This window comes from Falco peregrinus, chromosome Z (genome assembly GCF_023634155.1).
Source record: "Falco peregrinus isolate bFalPer1 chromosome Z, bFalPer1.pri, whole genome shotgun sequence".
Classification (NCBI taxonomy): Eukaryota; Metazoa; Chordata; class Aves; order Falconiformes; family Falconidae; genus Falco; species Falco peregrinus.
Window position 1 is genome coordinate 73,324,214 of NC_073739.1, and position 19,973 is coordinate 73,344,186.

Here is a 19,973-nt window from a genome sequence, read left to right on the forward strand (position 1 = left end):
ACGTTCGTGAAATGCGTAAGAGTTTAATGACATTGTAGTATTAAACAGGGAGGCCAAGTACATCTTAGCTGTTCCCTTTTTGTTGTATTGTAATGACTCTTCAGTTGCAGTGAAAGCTGTTTAAAACCTTTTTCAGGTAGTCTTACATTCCGTAAATTTGTGTAACCTCCTTCTAAAACCCATTTGTGTTTCTGGCTCTAATGGCAGTGGCTCTCAAAATCCAGCCTCTTTATATTAAGCTTTGATTAGATCATGCTTTAGAGTCAAGGCAACTGGAACTTGGAAGAACGATTGCCTCTAATAAAACTTCTTTTCCTTTCCCATTTTGTCAACAGATTTACTTGGTTTGGTTGTTACAAACTCTACAGCATACTTCTGAAAGCCTGTGGTGCTGTACACTGGAGTTTGTAGGACTACTTCACTTCCTCCTTTAGTTACAGGGTGTTGACTTTAACAGTGATTAGGATTTAATGACTCCTTAGTATTGGTCGTTTTGTAACAGTTTATAACTGAAGAGTAATACAATGGGTAGCTGTTAATGAGCGCAACATTTATGTGAACAAACCAATTTTTGGTTGTGGGTTTTTTTTGCAGACAACAGTACAGAATTCTGGGCAACTGATGTGAAATGGTTTTCATTACTGGAGAGCACAAACTGGCTAGAGATAACCAGGTTTGCTATATCTCTAACTTTCTGGTTTTCAAATTGTTGTTAAATGTTTTTGTAGTGGGTTTTCTAGCTAGTTTCTTGAAATATGACAACATTCTTCACCTCTGGTAGGAAAGAAAATTAAGACAGACATATGTTCCCGTTTATGTATCTTTATTTCTACAACTTGAGACAATGCAGGCCTGTGTTAAGCCTCCTACATAAAGAATGTGAGAAGCAGCAGATGATTCCAATTACAACTCTTCCAGCAAACCTATTAAAAATATAGATCCAGTAATTTCCCTCCTGCACTTAGTCACCTTCTTTCCAAACTGAAGAATCCTATTTGTTTCTTGCATGAAACCTGTTCCGTGTCTCTGACTAGCCTTGCCATTCTTCTCTGTACTCTCTACTTCTATAATATCCTTTAGGACGAGATGAACTGCAGTATTCAAGATGTTAGTCAACCAAAGATTTATAAAATGACAGTTGTTCTCAGTTTTGTCCCCTTCCTCTCCTGATTGTTCCTCAAGTTCTTTTTTCTTCTCTCAGCAGTCCACAGTGAGTAAGTGTTGGAATGGCGTTGGCTAACTTAAGGCTTGTAATAGTGGAATGTTGAAGGGTTTTATTTGTTTTCAGTGTTACTTTGTGCTAGCTCTATTGTCTGCCGGTTTATTCTGTGATCAGCTTGTTACTGTGAAGTGCTTCTGCAGTCAGCTTCAGTTTCTCAGTCTTAATAACAATCAATAAATATTTATTCATTTCCTTATCCAGAATTTAAATGTATGTTGAATGAGAGTTTTTAGTGGAGATTGTGTGTTCAGAAGTGCATTGAAATAACCAAGATCACAAGTAATTTGAAGTAAATACCAGCCCAAATTCTGTCCGTATGTTGGTTTGACACTGGTCATTTCCATACTTGGATCCAGTTGCTTCCTGGAGCAGCCTGTTCTTGGCTCTTGCAGTTAGCAGGAATGCCTTCTCAGCTATTCTAGATGCTATAACAAAGAATGTGACAACTCCACACGTAAAAAATAAACTGTCATCTTCTATTAGTGACCTAAACAGTTGCAAGAATCCTAATCTGTATGCAAACTCTTTCTGAAAATAATCAACTGTATGAAAAGTTAAGTCTAGAAAACAGCAGTGTTACATCTGGTTTTATGTGTTCTGTCATTCCACTCAGTCTTCCTTGTGTAATGGTAATTTCTGAATAAGTTTTGTCCGCATGTTAACAAGATCTGATTGCTGAGCCTTCCCTCTGCCGCTTAAAACCAGATTATGGGAGAAATGTATCTAGTAGATTAGAACATAAGTGTGGTGATGTTGACTCTTTTCAGGATACAGATCTGGCTGTTAGCAATTGTAATACTTCAGTGTGTGTGTGGGTGGGTGGCTGCTACTGATCCAGAATAAAGTATTGTATTGCAGATGTACAAAGGTAACAACTAGAAATGCATGACCAATGGCCAAATAAAGATACCTCTTGAAAGTTTGCTCTTGAGGGTAAACAGTTCCTCTTTTACACAAGCTGAGCATGTTTTTTTGTTGTTTTAAAGAAGTATTAAAGTTTCAGTAGTATGACATTCTAATCCCTTTTAGGGTAAACATAAGAAAATTGTAAAAATGCTATGAAAATGTTCACTTATCTTTTCCTGTATCACAACAGGCGAGTCCTGAAGAAAGCAATAGAAGTTGCTGAGTGTCTGGAAAGACAGCATACAAATGTTCTCCTTATAGGTAAGAATTTAATGAGATTATTCTATATAATTGTTTAAAATTTCTTTTGAATTTCTTTAGATGTAGCTTAAGCTGTAAGTTTATGATTACAGTAGAGGTCAGTAAAATTTACTAGAGTACTCAAAGTACCAGAAGTACTGGAAGTGTTTCCTGTAGTTAAGAAGAGATGGTAAGCATAGTTCCAGGCTAAGAAAAATATGTTGTGAATGAGAAGGCTGCTCATAAATTGGCTGGAGGGTTATGCTGCCTCTTACTTGTTGGAAGAAGGGTTCACCGGAGTCAAGTCGCTCAATATGAGTTATGCATCTTGCTCAACTTTATTAGTTTCTAACACTACTTATATAGAATCGATACACATGCATATTTGTAAAGCAGAAATAAAATTGGTTAGTAGTCTCTATAAACGCGCACAGTTCTCACACCCCTAATTATCATGAATAAAATAAGCCTTCTATCCATGTAGCTAATTGAGTTGCTGTGCTTCAGCCTTGTAGTTTGTTACTCCCTATTTTCCCATACGGGTCCCCATCTTTCTTGGCCCTGCACCTGCTTTCCCAGCAGCTGCAGCTTGTTACAGCCACGGCCTGTTGGCACAACATAATTACTGGGTCTCAGGATTCAAGAATAGCTCAAGCTTTCTTGTTAACTTCAGCACAATTCTGATTACAGGCCTATTCTAATACCAGGCCTGGATTGTGCAGGTCTTCAGAGATTCTAAGGCCATGCTTCTGCAGCCATTCTTCTACAATTCCCCCTTTTTTCTTTTGCACAAGCCAGGCCTGATTGATTATGTTAAAAACTACTCTCTTTAAACAAGAAAAAACACAGCTAAAAACTAAAAGCATTACAATAATAATTATAACAAAGCGTATTCCTTCCGTCAATAAAGTCTTTAACCAACCTGTTATCCCCAATCCTCTCAACCATTCATCAAAGGGATTATCATCAGCAAGAATATGCTTCATGTTTCCCTGCAGTTGTGACAACTTCTTGTGGATAGATATGGAACGATCAGAAAGGTTCACACAACACATCCCTTCAAAATCCTCACAACCGTGTCCATGTGCTAATAACAAAAAATCTACTGCAGCTCTATTTTGTAATGTAGCATGCCTAACACTATCTACGTCAAGCGATAATGAACTTAAAATCTGCGATGTAAGATTAAATTGCTTCTCTCCCCAGCACGCTAACCTTCGTATATTCTTCGTGTTTAATGCAGTCATTGCTCCTGGCATAAATATGGAGGCTAAGACATTTGTTGTTACAGACTGCAGATCCACTCAGTCATTACATGCTCTGTCTCCACATATCAAAAAGACTCCCGGTGGCAACTGATAGCCCCCGATACATTTACATACAGGCCTCCAGTTTTCAATTCACCCCAAATAGGTGAACCGGTTAGATTTTGAAACCTTGTATCAAACTCCCATTCACGTTGACATGCTAGCCACAATTGCCACGGTTCACCAAACCAAATTACTCCAGTGCCATTTAGAGGTTGAAGTGGTGGTACCGTGTCATCGCATTCTGGCATTCCCGTTGCAGTTATGTTAACGTATTTAACGGGCACAATGCTACCCAATAGGTCTAACTCCTGCAATGGCAAATGATATAGTTGATTTAAATTCTCAATAACAGTTTTCTGCCACGCTGCATTATGCATAGAAGGCCAAACAAATTGCCCATTTGGACTCATACATGTACCATTCTGATTGGAAGTCAGATCCACTGTTTTAACATTTCAAAAAACCATCAAAATTTGTTTCATTCTCTTGCAGGGGAGTACCAATTAAACAAGTTCTAAAGGGGTTGTCTGCTTGTTGCAGACTTAAACAAAAGTCTGTTACCCCTGTGATATTTGCCCCTGTCACCCATATGTTTGTTCTAGGCAAGATGTCAAAAGTACTTTGGCCAATGGCTAAAAAATTCATCAAGACCGTAAACCAAGTCCACCACTTAAACATGTTAACTCCTACAATTTCCACCTTTTTTTTTTTTTTTTAATTCCACCCCACAAATCTGTGCTTTCAGATTCTGATGATGTATACTGTCTCCAATCAGCATGGTATTACACTAGTTGTCTGCTTTCTCTTGTTTCATGCCCAGTTACTAATCAAACACATACAGTCTTTACACCATTTACATTTAAGCTTTGGCTTACAGAACCATTTTACCCCACACAGCATGCATCGGCACAATACCCACGGGTTACATCCCTTACAACATAGACAGTTCATTCCATCTGCTCGCTCTGAGTCTTCTCTTCCGTCTTCTGAACTTGACATATAGGTCGCACAAGCTTGCTAGGGATGCATATAGGTCCTTTATCTGTGGAGATACAAAAATAACCTCTACCGATAAATAACACTGGATTAGGTCCTTCCCATACACCTGAAGCCACATTTTTATACAGAACATTCAAACCAGGAACTGTAGTTGTTTGGTTCCCTCGTGCTGTTTGGTGATGTATAACGACAGGTGGTCCCTCTCTGTCCTCCGTAAGGGAGAGATAGTTTAAGGTAAACAACACCTTAGTCAACCGCTTAGTTACGTCTATGTCCTGCGATACTTTCTGTCTCTGAAGATAATCCTTCCGGGTACGGTTTGCCCTTTCAACAACTGCTTTCAGTTCTAAGGTTTGAAGGTTGTCCCCTGGTTCACCGGTGATCACTTGTTTCTGCCACTGATTATTGGATTGCCAAACACACGCAGCCTTCTTCATCTTTCATCCTGCATCTGTAAACACCGTTGCCCTGTCAACTGGTCTTTTTGAGCATAATGGTCTCACAATCCACTGATAATGTTCTAACATCTTCCAGAGAGGTCCTTTTGGCCAGTTGTTGTGTACAACACCTGTATAACCCATCAAGGCTTCCTGTATGGCTGTTGAATGTCTCAGAAGCCGTTCATAATCATCACCAAGGACTGGAATACTGGTATCTGCCGGTTCAGTCCCATCAATTTCAACAATCCTGTCTCTTCCTTTTCTCACCAAGGCCGCTACTGCTTCAGGGTGACTTGAAATACGATGTCTGGGTTGCAGTGGCAAAAACAACCACTCTAAAATGATCGCCGTATTTTCCCATTGCAAAATAAGGGCAAAAGGTGAAGTGGCAACATTACAAACCAAAAAAGATAATGGATGATTTGCCATTCAGTGACCACACCAGCTAGTCTGAATCTTGCGGGACACAATTTCAGGGCAGCCCGCTGTTCTGGTGAACAAGTTTGAGGACTGTTGGCTTCGGTGCCATGCAACCAGAATCAGAATGGTTGCAAATCATCGTTAGTGAGTCTTCGTGTGTCATCAGGGTGTAAGGGAATCGTTAAAAAGACAGAACAGTCTTTCAAGTGTATCACAACAATTTACCAAATCTGAGGGATCATCATAAAAGGTGGAAGAGCAGGTTGCAACACTCCCATCGCTAAAATCTGATCATTAACCTTCCATAAATCATGTCCCAGTTATATGCATCACTATTATTAATCAGTACTGGACAAGCTAACGAGCTGGCCACCTGCCAATCACCCTCCAAAACAGCATCATGAAGAACACCAGACCAACACCGTAGAATTGGATCTTTTCTCGAGTTCAGCATCGGTGGGGTAGTTGGGCTAACTGGAGGAATTACAGGTATTGAAGTAGTAGGCAGGTTCATTTTAACTCGCTTTACCAGGTTTCTTAATTTATCTATTACCTCCTGTAAGGATTTCTCTGTATTGTAATCACAAAGTTTCTCCCTGCCTTCTTCCTCAGACCCGTCCGATGACGTTTCAGGACAAGGAGGGTACGTCATCGCACGGCACTTCTGCCCACCCTGACGTGGTTGGTGCAGCAGGACTCGCTGCCCGGCCCTCCTGGGGGGGCTCGGCAGCCTCTTCTGGTTCGGCTCAGTCACAGCAGGCTCCCGAGGAGGAACTTTCCGTTTGTCCGCTGTCTTATCTAAAAGCTCCGGCACTGTTGAACACGCAGGGGCGGACATACCCTTCATAGGACGAGTATGCCCAACTCCGAAAAGTGTAGCCAAGAGAGAAGGCTTGGGTGAATCACCCTTCTGCTCCACTGGCTTTTCTACACATCTTTCCCCAACGTTTCTATGGCTGCCGGCTGCCGCCACTACTTTTTTTTTTTTTCGCCTTCGTAGTTTCCAGAGTGTTAACTATCGACCACCACGTCACTCCTAACGCTTTAGCTTCTTTTCCTTCTTTGCCTCCCTCGATCGTAGTATCCCAGAGGCAATTTCCCACTTCTCTTGATTCCACAATACTAAACAATAACGCGGGCTCGGGGATCTTATTCTTTTTTTGTGCCCAGCGAACTAAGGTCTCCATTTCTGTCTCTTTAACGCCCTCCCCTCTCTTAAGGAGGATGCCAGTTAACAGTTTAATTTCCGTGTCTAATTCCATCGAGGTCTTCTCAGAGCTCTCCCCTTTCACAGAAAGGATATCAGCGCAGAGAAGCCCTGCCGCGATTTACTCGTCGTGGCCTTCCGTAGTGCCCCCCCCCCCGCCTCACAGAGAGGAATTTAGTGTAGAGTCATGCCGCGATTGACTCTACGCGGTCTTACCACCGGCGGGGGTGCGATCTGCAGCTCTACACTGAACTCTGGACTCCACTTTTCACCAGCAGCTGGGGGGATCCATGGCGGTGGGTGGGCGGGTGAGTGGGGGGAGCTGCGGGGCACGGTGTGGGGAGCTGTACTGGTGTAAGAAGCAATCTGGCTAGCGAAGTACAGTCACTGGGTGTCATGATTTCAGAGTCAAACAAATAATTCAGCAGGTGCTTGGCTGGTTCTGATTGTAAACCATATTGTGTAATGGCTTGTCGTAGCTGCTGCATAAATTTCCAATCAAAAGGTTTCCACGCAGCCGCTGCTGAACCATCTGGTAAAGTGGTGGTCCACACCAGACATGCAACAGCAGAAGCAACCTGCCACTCTCCCTCCAATATAGCGTCTCGTATAACCCCAGACCAACAACTTTGGGGAGCGGCAGGGTGGAGGATAATGCCTTTCTGGGTCAGGATCCGAAGATCACGACCGGCAGTAGGCAGATGACATTCGTTCAATTGCTGCTGCAAGCGGTTTAGAGTCCAGTTGGAGGGTTTTGTTTGGGCATGGGGTATCGGGGCAGGTGCAGCTGGGGTGGGCTCATTTTCTTCACCGGACTCTGCACTCTCAGAGGCGTGCTCAGACCCGCTCTAGTACCCTCGTCCTCATCTAGCAGGGGGGGCGGCTCTCGGTAGCTTTCAGGTCGGCGTGGAGCACCCGTTGCGGTGGCACCCTCCGGAGACGGTGTCAGCTGTAATAGCTCTGTCGCAGATTTTTTAATAGGCACAATTATGCCTTTTACAGATGGAGTGCCTTGACCAAATAATCGGGTAGACTCCGACTCGGTTTCCCGACCGAGGAAGTCTGAGGCAGCCATAGCCTTTTTTTTTCTCTGCAACCACTGATCGTAAATGGTTCATGACCTCCCTCCAGGTAGTCCCCAAGTCCTTGGCCGACTTGCTGCCGCTACGGATCGCATCGCAAAGGGAATCCCTGATCTCTCGCCACTCAGTCACACTAAACATCAGTTGTGGGTCTTTTAAGTGTCCTTTTTCATTCGCCCATCTACAGAGCTCATGGAGCTTCTTAGTGCTCATGCTAGCCTCTCGCTTGGCAAGAGTATCAGTTAATAGCGTGAGTGCCGCCTCCCTTTCCATTATCGAGGGAAAAACGGTCTTACTGGTGCAGATCCGTGCAGGAGCTCACTGCCGGATTCAGATGTCTTTACTCCTTATGGACGCCTTCCTGCTCGAACTCCTCTCAGCGACTCTCAATTTGCAAAGCCCACCGTTGCGATGCAAAGGCAGAGTTTTTCCAGCTATTTCCAGCTTTCCCGTGGTTCAGGCGCCAAATGTTGGAAGAAGGGTTCGCCGGAGTCAAGAAGTCGCTCAATAGGAGTTATGCATCTTGCTCAACTTTATTAAATAGTTTCTAACACTACTTACATAGAACCGATACACATGCATATTCGTAAAGCAGAAATAAAATTGGTTAGTAGTCTCTAAACGCGCGCGGTTCTCACACCCCTAATTATCATGACTAAAATAAGCCTTCTATCCATGTAGCTAATTGAGTTGTTGTGCTTCAGCCTTGTAGTTTGTTACTCCCTATTTTCCCATACGGGTCCCCATCTTTCTTGGCCCTGCACCTGCTTTCCCAGCAGCTGCAGCTTGTTACAGCCACGGCCTGTTGGCACAACATAATTACTTGGTCTCAGGATTCGAGAATAGCTCAAGGCTACCTTCTTGTTAACTTCTGCACAGCAACTTCAGTACAATTCTGATTACAGGCCTATTCTAATACCAGGCCTGGATTGTGCAGATCTTCAGAGATTCTAAGGCCACGCTTCTGCAGCCATTCTGCTACACTTACTGATGCATTCCTATCTTATTTAATTGAAGGTCTCCTAGACTTTTTGCTGTACTTCGAGGGGGCGTGGGGAAATACCTACACAAGGAACACAGAGCAGGGAAGCTTTCTATAAAGGACGTTTTTATGTTCTAGGTACAGACAATACTGTGTTGTCACTTTGTTAAAAGTACATGAAGGAATGCACGTACTGCACACATCTTGAGCAGTTTTTTCCTAGATTGTGTAAAGTAATTGCATGGAAAACCAAACTCAGTTTTAACCATTACGCTATTTTTTGGAGTAATAATTTTAGGGTTTTTTTTCCACACACTGCCATTTGAGAAACCTAGCATGGGGAAGAGATGTTTCTAGAAGGCACCTGAAGGGTGAAGAATGCACGTTGCATGCAGAAGCAATTTCACACCTTGTGAAAAGATGCATGCAGGAGAGGAAGGGTAAGGGCAAGTGGCTGGACTTGTGGCATAGGGCAGGAGGGGCAGTATATGCGTTGTAGTAGACTGAAGGGTGTAGGCATCAAGGCTATAGTAGTAAAAGCCTGGGCTTTGCAGGTTTTATTGTCAAAGTATTATCCTAGTATAAGTGTAAAAGAAACCTTCAGTTTTTACAGAGGGAAGTACTGGAAACATGGATTAACTTCTCTCTGATGGCATAAAACTTGCAAGAAATTCTGTGCTCCTCTGATCTTGAAATACAGTTTTGTTTATGTGAAGCTAGCAATACTTTGCTTTCTTTACCCAGAGTTTTAGGAATGGCTTAGTGCATAATGTGGTTTCTCTTCTCTTCTGTAGAAGAGAGTGCTACTGATCTGTGCTGTGTAATCTCTAGTCTGGTTCAAGTGATGATGGATTCGTACAGCAGAACAAAGTCAGGGTTTCAGAGCCTTATTCAGAAGGAGTGGGTAATTGGAGGACATGGCTTTTTGGATCGTTGTAACCATTTACATAAAAGCGACAAAGAAGAGGTATGGTTTTATTATTATTTCCGTATTTGCTTTTTAAAAGTTTACTTGGCATGAGGAGGGATTTATACGTCAGTCCAGAAGTTCCAATTACTCTGAAGATCTTTAATTTTATGTTTTGTTTCATGGGTTGATGTTTTGTACAGTGTCACTATTTTTGCTGTTCAGAGTTGAAGAACAAATGTAAAAATTCCCAATCAGTCTTGGAGTCTTTCGAAAGACATGTATCTCATGTCCTTTTAAACTGTGTTAAATGGTAGTAATGTCCATAAAAATAACTCAAGTGTATTGCCTATTTTTGTCACATCTACTGTTTAACTTTATGCTGTTGTGCTAAACATTGCAGTCTCACCTCTCCATTTTTTGTTTGTTTTGGGAATAGATCAGATTGATTTCCATTCTGTGTAGAATAAGTGTAAACTGACTAGTTCTGGACAAGAATTGCCATAAACTGGTTTTCCTTTGCCAGCTTTAAAAGGCTGCATAGCAGCAACTTTCATAGCAAGTTAATGTATGCAAATTCAGGTTAGAAAGTGTTCATCTCTTCTGTCAACAATTGGCCAAGGGTCACACAGATGGTACTTCAGAGTTCTGCTAAAGTTATGTGCAACAGTTCTGTAGTTAACCAGGTTGCTTTCCCTAAGATTTGTATTCGGAGACACTAAACACTGTAAAATAAATAGTCTGCATGGTGGAGCATATTTTTTTCTGAAACTGAAGCAATGTTTCCTTTTCTTAGGCTCCTGTTTTTCTGCTCCTGCTAAATTGTGTTTGGCAGTTGGTACAACAGTATCCTCCAGCATTTGAGTTCACCGAAACTTACTTAACCGTCTTGTCAGACAGCCTCTATGTGCCTATTTTTAGCACTTTCTTCTTCAACTCACAACATCAAAGAGACACTAATACGGTAAGGGTTTGTTTTGTGGATGCAATGGGTTGGACAGGTTTGACCGACAAGCAATGAACACTCAAAAGTAGTTTCCTAGTAGCACTTTTTTTCCATGCTTATTTGAAGAGTGATGCTTTGAAGGGTGAATGAGTGCAACTTTGGGTGTAAGAAGTCAAGTTCGGGACTTAGGAATTTATGATGACAAAAGGAGGATAACTCGGGAATATATGTGTGGCTATAGGTTCATGTTTATTGCTCTTCAGTGAAAATGGAGCTCCTTAACCTAAGAGGAATATCCTGCTTATCCATAGTAAGTTATTTATGAAATTGTTGTATAATATATAGTTGTGTTCCAAAGTCAGCGTTTCCTGGATGTTGATTGTTTGGTTCATGCTTTCTCTAGCCTAACAAGAGGGAAGCAATGGGAGTATCCTCTGCAAGGCTGCACAGACTGAAAAAGTGAAGATCAGTCTTGCATATACATAAAGTGTTGATCACAAAACTTAAACTGGTAGCACCACATAGCTGCAGTTAACTTTTGGAGTTTGGAGAAGTTTATTCCACAACCCTAACATGCCCCCTGTGTCTGAAGAATTCAAACCTGCCCAATTTTCAAAACTTTCTTTTTTTCCTTATTATTTAATCTTGCTTTCAGCTGTGGAAGGCATTCCTTATGCTGTCTAATTGCACTGTTGAAGCAGAATACTGTCTGAAGTTAGAGAACAATTATATAGATAGCCTTTGTGTCTGTACTCCCTTGTATCTGCTAACATTGCTGAGCTATTGAATACATAGAAGTCATGAGTGTTGTTGCAACTCTGTGGCCTCTTCTGTGAAAAGCCAGCTTCTTAATTTCACCTTGACTTGGTCAAAGTTACTTTCTAGTAGTAGTAATTGTCATGTGTTTGTTCTGGCAGAGTGGTGAAAGCCTCAAGACACAAAGTGGGCCTTTCAGATTTCTTACTGTGTGGGACTGGTCTGTGCAGTTCGACCCTAAGGCCCAGGCTTTCCTGAACAACCCTCTTTATGCGGAGAAGCCAAAACCAGATAAAAGTCAGCGGAAAACTTCACGTTTCAAAGTAAGATATGTGCTGCCTAACTTTTTTTTTTTAAAATGATAAAAATATTTTGCACAACTTGTACTTCAAATGTACTCACAGTGGAATTATTGGCACAAGGTTTTTTAATTAAGATTTTAATAAAATACACGTATGCCACAAACTCACCTTGGATCTTCAGAATACAATTTGCACCCACCTTGGTTATAAATCACTTTTTTACATTTACTGTGCATAGCTGTGAACTTAGGGGTTTTTCCTTCATACTTTTGTGCAAGTGTAGTGATAACTCGTGAGACTGAACATCCAGGTAAGTTGCACCGACATGTTTGAAGTGAGTTTATTTTGTTGCTCTGTGGAGTACCTAACTGAAGTACATAGCAGGTTTATAATTGCCTCCCTAATTTTGTCTTGAGTGTAGTTGGAATGTGTGTGTGTTCTTGGAGGGGGAGGGGGACTAATAACAGCAAAAACTGTCTGGGGTGTGAAGATTATGAGTGGACCACCTCATTACTGGAAAGTAGCAGAAATTCAGTAAGAAAAGCTTGTTTGAAGTAGCCACCTTTGGTTATAACATCCCTGTGGGTTAAATTCTGTTCTGTACAAAGCCTTCTTAGGTGAGACATTCTCAGTATGATCTACAGCTTCAATCAGAACTCTTACGCAGTGGGATGCAATGAGGAACCACTGGCTATAAATCAAGTGGTCTTGATTTGTGTGGGCAGCTTAAACTAAACATGGAAATCTGCAGTACTTGAATGTATGCAAAGAATTCTCCTTTTTCAAAGAAAAGCACTTTATTCAATGTTACTTCATTGCTATAGTTAGTGCAGAGAATGTGTCTGAGAGTACTTCACACAGCATACTTAGTATTGGTGTATTATCCATTGAAAAGTAATACTTCTTAGACTATGTAGCAAAGTGGTGGCAGTGTTTAAGTGACTTTGTTGCTTGTAAGTATTTTCTGATTACAAATTATGTTTTTCTTCCTCTAAAGTCCCATCAATGTTTCTCTCAGTATATTTTTCTCTTCTTTCCTCTTAAAGCATCAACGGCAACTTTCTTTGCCATTGACACAAACAAAATCTTCCTCGAAGAGAGGATTTTTCAGGGAGGAAACTGATCATTTAATTAAAAACATTCTGGGTAAAAGAATTGGCAAGTTCATAAATTCTTCAGATGAACCTCCTAATAGCTTCAGGGAATTTTATGATAGCTGGCATAGTAAACCTGTTGACTATCATGGTCTTCTGTTACCTCGCATCGATGGCCCTGAAATAAAAGTCTGGGCGCAACGGTATTTACGATGGATTCCTGAAGCCCAGCTTCATGGTGGTGGTACAATAGCTACAGCTGCCAAGATTTTGGACTTGATGGAGGAAGTGCAAAGCTTGCAGGTGAAGATGGATGAAGAGCATAGTCAAGCTATTTCCAGAGATGTACATTGTGTTCCAATGCTGAGAAGTTCTGCCCGTTTGTCATCCTTGTTTCCGTTTGCTTTACTTCAGAGACAGTCTATCAAACCAGCTTTACCCACTAGCACCTGGAAAGACTTGGAAGATGAAGATGATTTGGTCAAGAGGGATGATGAATTTGTTGATCTAAGTGCTGATATGCCATAAAGTGTATATAAATCAAAGTATGAATTGTATGTGGCTGAGCTCCCAAGTTTTAAATGTTGTGCTGTGTCTTCATATAAGAAACTCACTCAACCATTTGTAGCCTGTTTAATGGGTTTGTAGGGTTAAAAACCCCTTGGTTGGAAAGAACTAGTTGCCGTGATTAACTGAGCATATTTTTAACTTAAGTTTCACTTTTACAGTATTTATTGCAGCAACACATTTTAGCATAGCTGTAATAAAAACGCATCTAGGCTGGCGTAGACATATGGCCACCTTGTTTAAAAAATAAAAACAAACAACAAAAACCCTGTTTTCTGATGTGAAGGTGAAATACTAAACATATATAGCAATGATTACTATCTTAACATAACCCCTTATGCTAAGAGTACTAGGATTAGAAATACTGTGACTAGGAACTTAATACGTCTGCATTTTCCCCTCATGTAAACAGGGAAAGGTGCAACTAAATGCGCATTCACAAATAAGCATGGTACAGCTGAAGAATAAACTCATGGTCACCAGGGGTTTTCAGTCTGTTGTGGCATCAACTGAAGTCATGTGCTTGTCAACATCATCTTTTCTGACAGCATTCATGTTTTGACTTGCAGCACTTCATCTTGTGTGGTATTGTAATAGCAGCTTGGCTGCTCTAAGCCTGTGCATGAACTTAGCTTAAGGATCAGATGCAAGAGCTTAACTACACATTTCAAGTCTTATTGTGTGGCTGCTGTGCTATACGTCCTTGCTGCCTTGGAATATAGTCCCAAATGTTTGCTGTTAATTGTAAGAACTGGCCTGACTGTGAGATTCTAATTTGCTATGAGTATTTTTTCTCCTTTTAATAGAGCGAGACATTCATTTTGACTTCCCCATTTATGCCAGTTGCCTTTGAGGCTTTCTGTAGCTTGCACTGAGACCCCTTACATAGAAGGGAAAACTTTTTTTTTTTTCTATAATCTTGCAATGAAGCTGGATTTGCAGTCAGTTGCTACTTGTCATGAGTTGGTCCTACAGCTTATGAATGTGGCGTTCATACCATATGAACATTTGCATCCTGTTGCTGGATGTTTTAACAGTACCTCAGTGAAAAAAGCCATAAAGAAATGCCTGTTGATTTTGATCTACTGTGTGTATGTTTATATATATAAAGTATTTTTACTGCAGATAATTTTCCTTTGTAAAGCTGAATATTATTTGACTGTCAAATCTATTTTAAACCCTAAAATTCTAGAATACACCAAGAATGGATGCAAGTCATAAAATCAGTTACCCTGAGAGCATAGACATTGAATATTTTCTGTGTTCTCATACCAATTTAGAAGTCGGTGTTGGAAAACTTGGCTGGTGGAGAAACTGTTGCTTAAATTGTATCAGCTCTGTGTAAATGGGGATATTAAACTGGGTTACTGATTGATCATTTCACACAGAGAGTCATTTTAATAATGTGTAGCAAAAATTTTATCAGCAGCCCTCTAAAAATAAACTTTAATATGTTAAAGTAAATGTATTGATGGGGAAAGAGGGAGAATTTAATGCAACTATGCCAAACTTAAGCTTCCCAAGTCTTAATTAATTGCCTTAAGTCTTAGTTGTGTGAGGACAATACTTGAGTTTGTAACATTTTATCTAAAAAATATACTAGTACTTATGCTTTCTTCTGTAATACATATGAACATACAGCTAGCACTTGCTACAGTGGACTGTCCAGCACACGTCCTTCAGACTTTATTATTGTAGTTCAATTGACTCATGTATGCAATAGTACTTTGCATGTTGAATGAGCAATGCATCTTTATGGCAAAGAAATGCCTATCATTCTAAGGTCATTTGGGTTCAAGCATTTTTTTAAATGCTGCATTAGAAAAAATATTAAATGGATTTTTCTATACTTTTGATCAAGCTGTTAGAATGTTTCAGTCATGAAGATTACATATTTATATTAAAGAATATAAGATGTTGGACATCTTATTTGTACATAAGTTATCAGAAGTTTTTATAGAAGAGAAACATATATGTGGAATTGAACATGGGGATATTTCTTACGTAGATTAAATATCATTGTTATTGGTTTTCTGCACTGTGGGATTGGAAATGTACTTAATATCTTTACTCCAGGCTTCTGTTTATACCTCTGAGTTTTTACACTGAATGCAAGCTAGAAGCTTTACAGTTTTGGTTTTTGAATACTGTCATTTGTCTGTAGTGGAAAATATCAATAAAATATACTTTGATGTATTTGTCCTGAAATGAGATTGTATGTTTAAGGCCATATTTTGCAAATTATGCTTTAAATCATAGTGAACTTGGCAATCTGAAGTGACAAGGCTTTTCTAGTTATATGCTGGGTTTTAGAGAGTGTTACTGTTAGGAAGCTGTGCAGTTTTGACTTATTTGACTTATTGCAGGTTATACTTACTAGAGAAGTGCTGTCAGCTCAGGAAAGAGGAAAGCTCAGTGCAGTATGGTAGGGTGACTAAGTTACCAAGGTAGTCTACAAAGTGTCGACTGAATGTCAGTATTTGAGGGTTTATTAAACACTTTTTATTTCAGTCTTAGCAATGTACTTGTCTTCCACCATATCAAGGGGGAATGTTGTTCTCAGTATTAAACTAAGTAAACTCTTGAAATGACTACAGCATGGTATGTCTCAAACCAAATGTGTATTGAGCATGCAATGGGGGGTGGTCACAGTAAGCCATAGAGTACAAATCAAAAACATTGGATTTTTTCCAGAGATTACAAACTGCTAGCTTCTGTACAAAATCAGCAGTAGTGCAAATCACACATTCAGTAATCCTGCCACTTCGGATATTTCGTAAAGAGAATATTACAAGACTGCAACAGACTTGTTCTTGAAGTTTCGTACAGCAATGGCTTATGCACAGGCTGTGGAGTGCCAGGTCATGTTGTAACACAAGGTGTGCCTCTGCCTCACCCACATTCTCTAAAGATCACTGAGTGTACTGGACCACTTGGCTTTGATTTAAGACTATGTGCACAAGTGAAAATGTTCAGCTATCAATGCACACCGTATTGGAATGCAAATACGTGTTTTATAAAGGTACTTGAAGCCAACTTGGCCTCCTGATCTCTTCTCCAGTTAAAGCTTTTTCCATTCACGTTCGAAGTATGGAAGCATAACTTCTTCAGGAGGTAGCAGAATACTTCCTGCTGTGGATGCCTGTCACAGTCCACTCAGTGGACTCGTGATGGTTCGTTTACTATGATCTTGAAGTGCAAAAATCAAGGCGACCATGCCAAGGGGTTATGCTTCAATCAAACAGCACAATTTTATTGTTTGCCTGTAAAGCGGTGTGTGATAAGTAGAAAGACAGAAAGTGAAGAAAAGATAAAGTAAAAAGAAAAGGAAAGAGGATTATAGTCCAAGGCGTCCCTATGGTCCCAGGTCCAGGCAGCATCCCACCGGTCCTTCTGATCGTCGGGATCCTTGGTGGGGAAGATCTCCCAAATTCGGTTGCTCAGGAGTCATCTTTTACGCCGAGCAACACACCTTGCTCCTCCTCTGGCCCGTGGATTGTTGTCAGTCTCTGCCTTCTCGAGCCAGGTTATCACGCATGTTCTGTTCCGTTGTTACGACAACGGTTGTGATCCATCTTCTGGACAGCTGCTATGTGGCCTTATCGTAGCTGTTCCTTCCAGTGCCGGGTATCAGGGAGCGGCATAGTACTCCTCGTATCGTGCAGTTCTCCTTCAGGGTCACTGGGTCCCGGTGTCCATGAGGAGCACATTCCATCTCCAGGTCTTTGTTAGCAATGTTGAGACAATATTGTTCTCTTTAGACTGGCTCTTACAGTGTCTTACAGTGGGTTAGTTACGTCACACCAGAGGTTACCTTCATTCTAATCTTTAGGTGGAAACTATATGCAGTATTTACTGCCTGGTGCTGTCTTAGGAGAGGAGCTAGGTTTTCATAAAACTCTGTTTAGAAGTTATGTGGGATGGACTTCATTTTCTGCAACAGGGAGGGCATGAATTAGTGAACTTTATTTTGAGTTTAAAAAGAGCATTCTATATACAGAACTATATGTGGTCTTCCAGGATAAATTTAGTAGTTGGGGGGTGGGGTGGGGGTGGGGAGTGGTGGGAGAGGCAAAACCCTTCCCATAGCCTCCAGTCCTTTATCTTGTTTTATAGTAAAGTTAACTTGTGACAAATGCTTTTTGTCAGCATTTGCAGCATGGCAGAACTCTTACCTGGTGGGGAAAGTGTTAGCTTGGAAAGGAGTGGGCAGAGGAGGTAAGGATAGCTGATGTTTGAGCTGGAGGAACAATTCTGTGGGGAGGGCACCAAGCCAAATTCAGTGTCTTGGTTCCTGGGGGGGGCCCAGGTAAATGGACGTGACTTGGTGTGGTACTTGTGTGGCCAGGCGTACCATCTCCGGACTGCCTGTTGGATTCTAGTAACTTGATACCTGTTTCTGTCAAGTAAGATCAAGATTAGCTGCCCTATGTGGTTACTGAGAGCATCAGGGTGGGAGAATGAAACTAAAAACTTTGTACCTGCAGCTCAGGTGTTACTCAAATCTGCAGTTTCCAGGCTAAAAGCAATCCTACTCCCAAACAGGAAAATCTGCTTGTTTACAGTCGGATCAGGTATCCAAGTTTTTTCTTATTGCAACAATTTTTTCTTTATCTTGGGTGATGTCTCTTGTTGTGTTCTGAAATAAACTCTTCATTACGTTGTAGGACTCAAAATTCAGGCTAGGGACCTGTTGATTTTCCTGGAAATCAGCTGTTTGTATGACTTCCGAAGGTCACTTATAATCCTTACTGTTATTTTCATTCCCATCTGTGGTGGTGCATCTTGCCCTTTCCCCTGGGCCACTCTACCCTCTTAGGAATTCCCACTAGGCCTTAGCCTCTGTGTAACAACTTGCCTGGTTAAGCATCCCTTGACTGCACCAGCAACTTTTGCATGGCTGAGGTGGGGAACAGCGCTGACTGTTGCCAGAAACGCTCCTTATCTGAAACACGGCACCCCCTAACCAGCCTTGGAGCATTCCTTACCTGAATCAGAGTGGTGCAGTACCACGTTTTGAAAAATTCCAGTAATTGTAGACTCAGATTGCGGCTAGGGTGGAAAATTGCTGTTAACTAAACCCCATTGTCTCCGACGCTATAAACAGTGTTGCTTTTCAAAGTAAGGCCCTTTGAACTCTCCTGCACTGCAGTGGGCTGTGACCAGCATCCCCCTCCGAGTGGGACGCTTCTCGGAGCTCGCAAACTCCCAAGTCTGTGAAATTTGGAGCACCGTTGTCGAAAGCTGGTGGCAGGGCCTGAGCTGAAAGCCCCGCTCCTCGAGGCTCAGCCCTTTGCCCACTGAGAAACGCCAAGTTTCAACGTGTATCGCTGAACTCCGGGGGAACTCTTAACAGGTATACCTTTGTGCATTTATATGTGTATCTCTCTGTATACATCTGATCCTTGGTGCATGCGCGTGTGAATTGATTTAGGTACCTCGTAATAAATGTAAGTTTTACCATCTTGGGCCTGTAGTTAAGTTAGTTATGACTGTAGTAAATCTTACTTGATTAACTTTGTGAATGATAAACTAGTTAATGACTAAGTGCTGCTAAAATCCTATGATCAACCTTAAACTGTGAACAAGCCTTAGACATCTTTTACATGTAAACCGTTGACCAGGTCTGAGATGAAGACTGGATCTAGCTGCACCTAAACTCTATTAAGAGTTTAGAGAACAAGGGGGTCCACTCTGAACTTCATGACTCAACAGAGGGTTTCCCTTACCCTTTTACGTCCTTAATTTCTGTATAATCATTTCAGCTTAATTTTAGATTTGATTCTTCTTTGTGTGATTTATCTATGTAGTAAGTAACAGGGTGAACCTTGCCACTGAACTTTGTAAAGCCTCACTCCCACAAATTCCTATTAAGCTGTTTCTCTAACACCTTTGATGATGATTCTTTACATGACCTAAACCACTCATTCATGACAACATCTGAAGAAAATGTCCAATTAGGAACAGCTAATGCAGCTAGAATTAATGTACAATTTGCTAATTGAGCATGTAAATCTTAAAGTATTTTATTTTAATTGTCAGAGCTGTGTGGGCTCGCTAGCTAGCTCACTTTGCAGTCTGGGATTCGCTTCCTTTTATGTTTCTACAGGCATTGAAGTATGTTTATGCGTGACTGTGATGACAGAAGCAAATTTTATGCAGAAGGCATAAGTGCTCATTGCTTCATGTTTTGGTGGTGATGCAAGATGATACTTCAACTTTCACTGTAACCCAAAATCAGAAATCAAAACAGGATCTCCTTACCAAGCTCCTTAAGTTCCCTACAGGGATGAACCCAGTTTGTTTCCTACAAGCCACTTCCTGCATTTTCCACTTTCCTGCCCTGAACTTTTTACTGTGGGTTCTCTCTTTAAAAAATCTTTCTTGACATGCTTTTCTGATAGCTGTTCATTTAAGTTTGGAAAATGCTTCTTTTCAACCTGCCTTCTGTACTTTTTTTTTCCTGTTGCATTCTCCTGAGGTAATGGGAATATCTCAAGGTGAGAGAAGAAGTACTATGGATAACTTAACCAGACTTTTCAAAGAACAAGGTCCCTACTTTCATGCCAATATAGAGCATGGCAGCTCTGGAA

The 19,973-nt window shown here is 41.1% G+C and overlaps 1 protein-coding gene across 1 annotated transcript in view; it reads left to right on the forward strand.

The window, feature by feature from the left end:
* Positions 1–15,576, forward strand: part of MTMR12 (myotubularin related protein 12) — a 43,245-nt gene extending 27,669 nt beyond the window's left edge. Inside the window, exons 11-16 of the mRNA XM_055790968.1 lie at positions 595–673; positions 2,319–2,389; positions 9,603–9,775; positions 10,512–10,679; positions 11,579–11,740; positions 12,766–15,576. Of these exons, the coding sequence (XP_055646943.1) occupies positions 595–673; positions 2,319–2,389; positions 9,603–9,775; positions 10,512–10,679; positions 11,579–11,740; positions 12,766–13,341 (1,229 nt within the window). The 3' untranslated portion in view covers positions 13,342–15,576. The remainder of the gene's footprint in view (positions 1–594; positions 674–2,318; positions 2,390–9,602; positions 9,776–10,511; positions 10,680–11,578; positions 11,741–12,765) is intronic.
* The last annotated feature ends 4,397 nt before the right edge of the window (positions 15,577–19,973 follow it).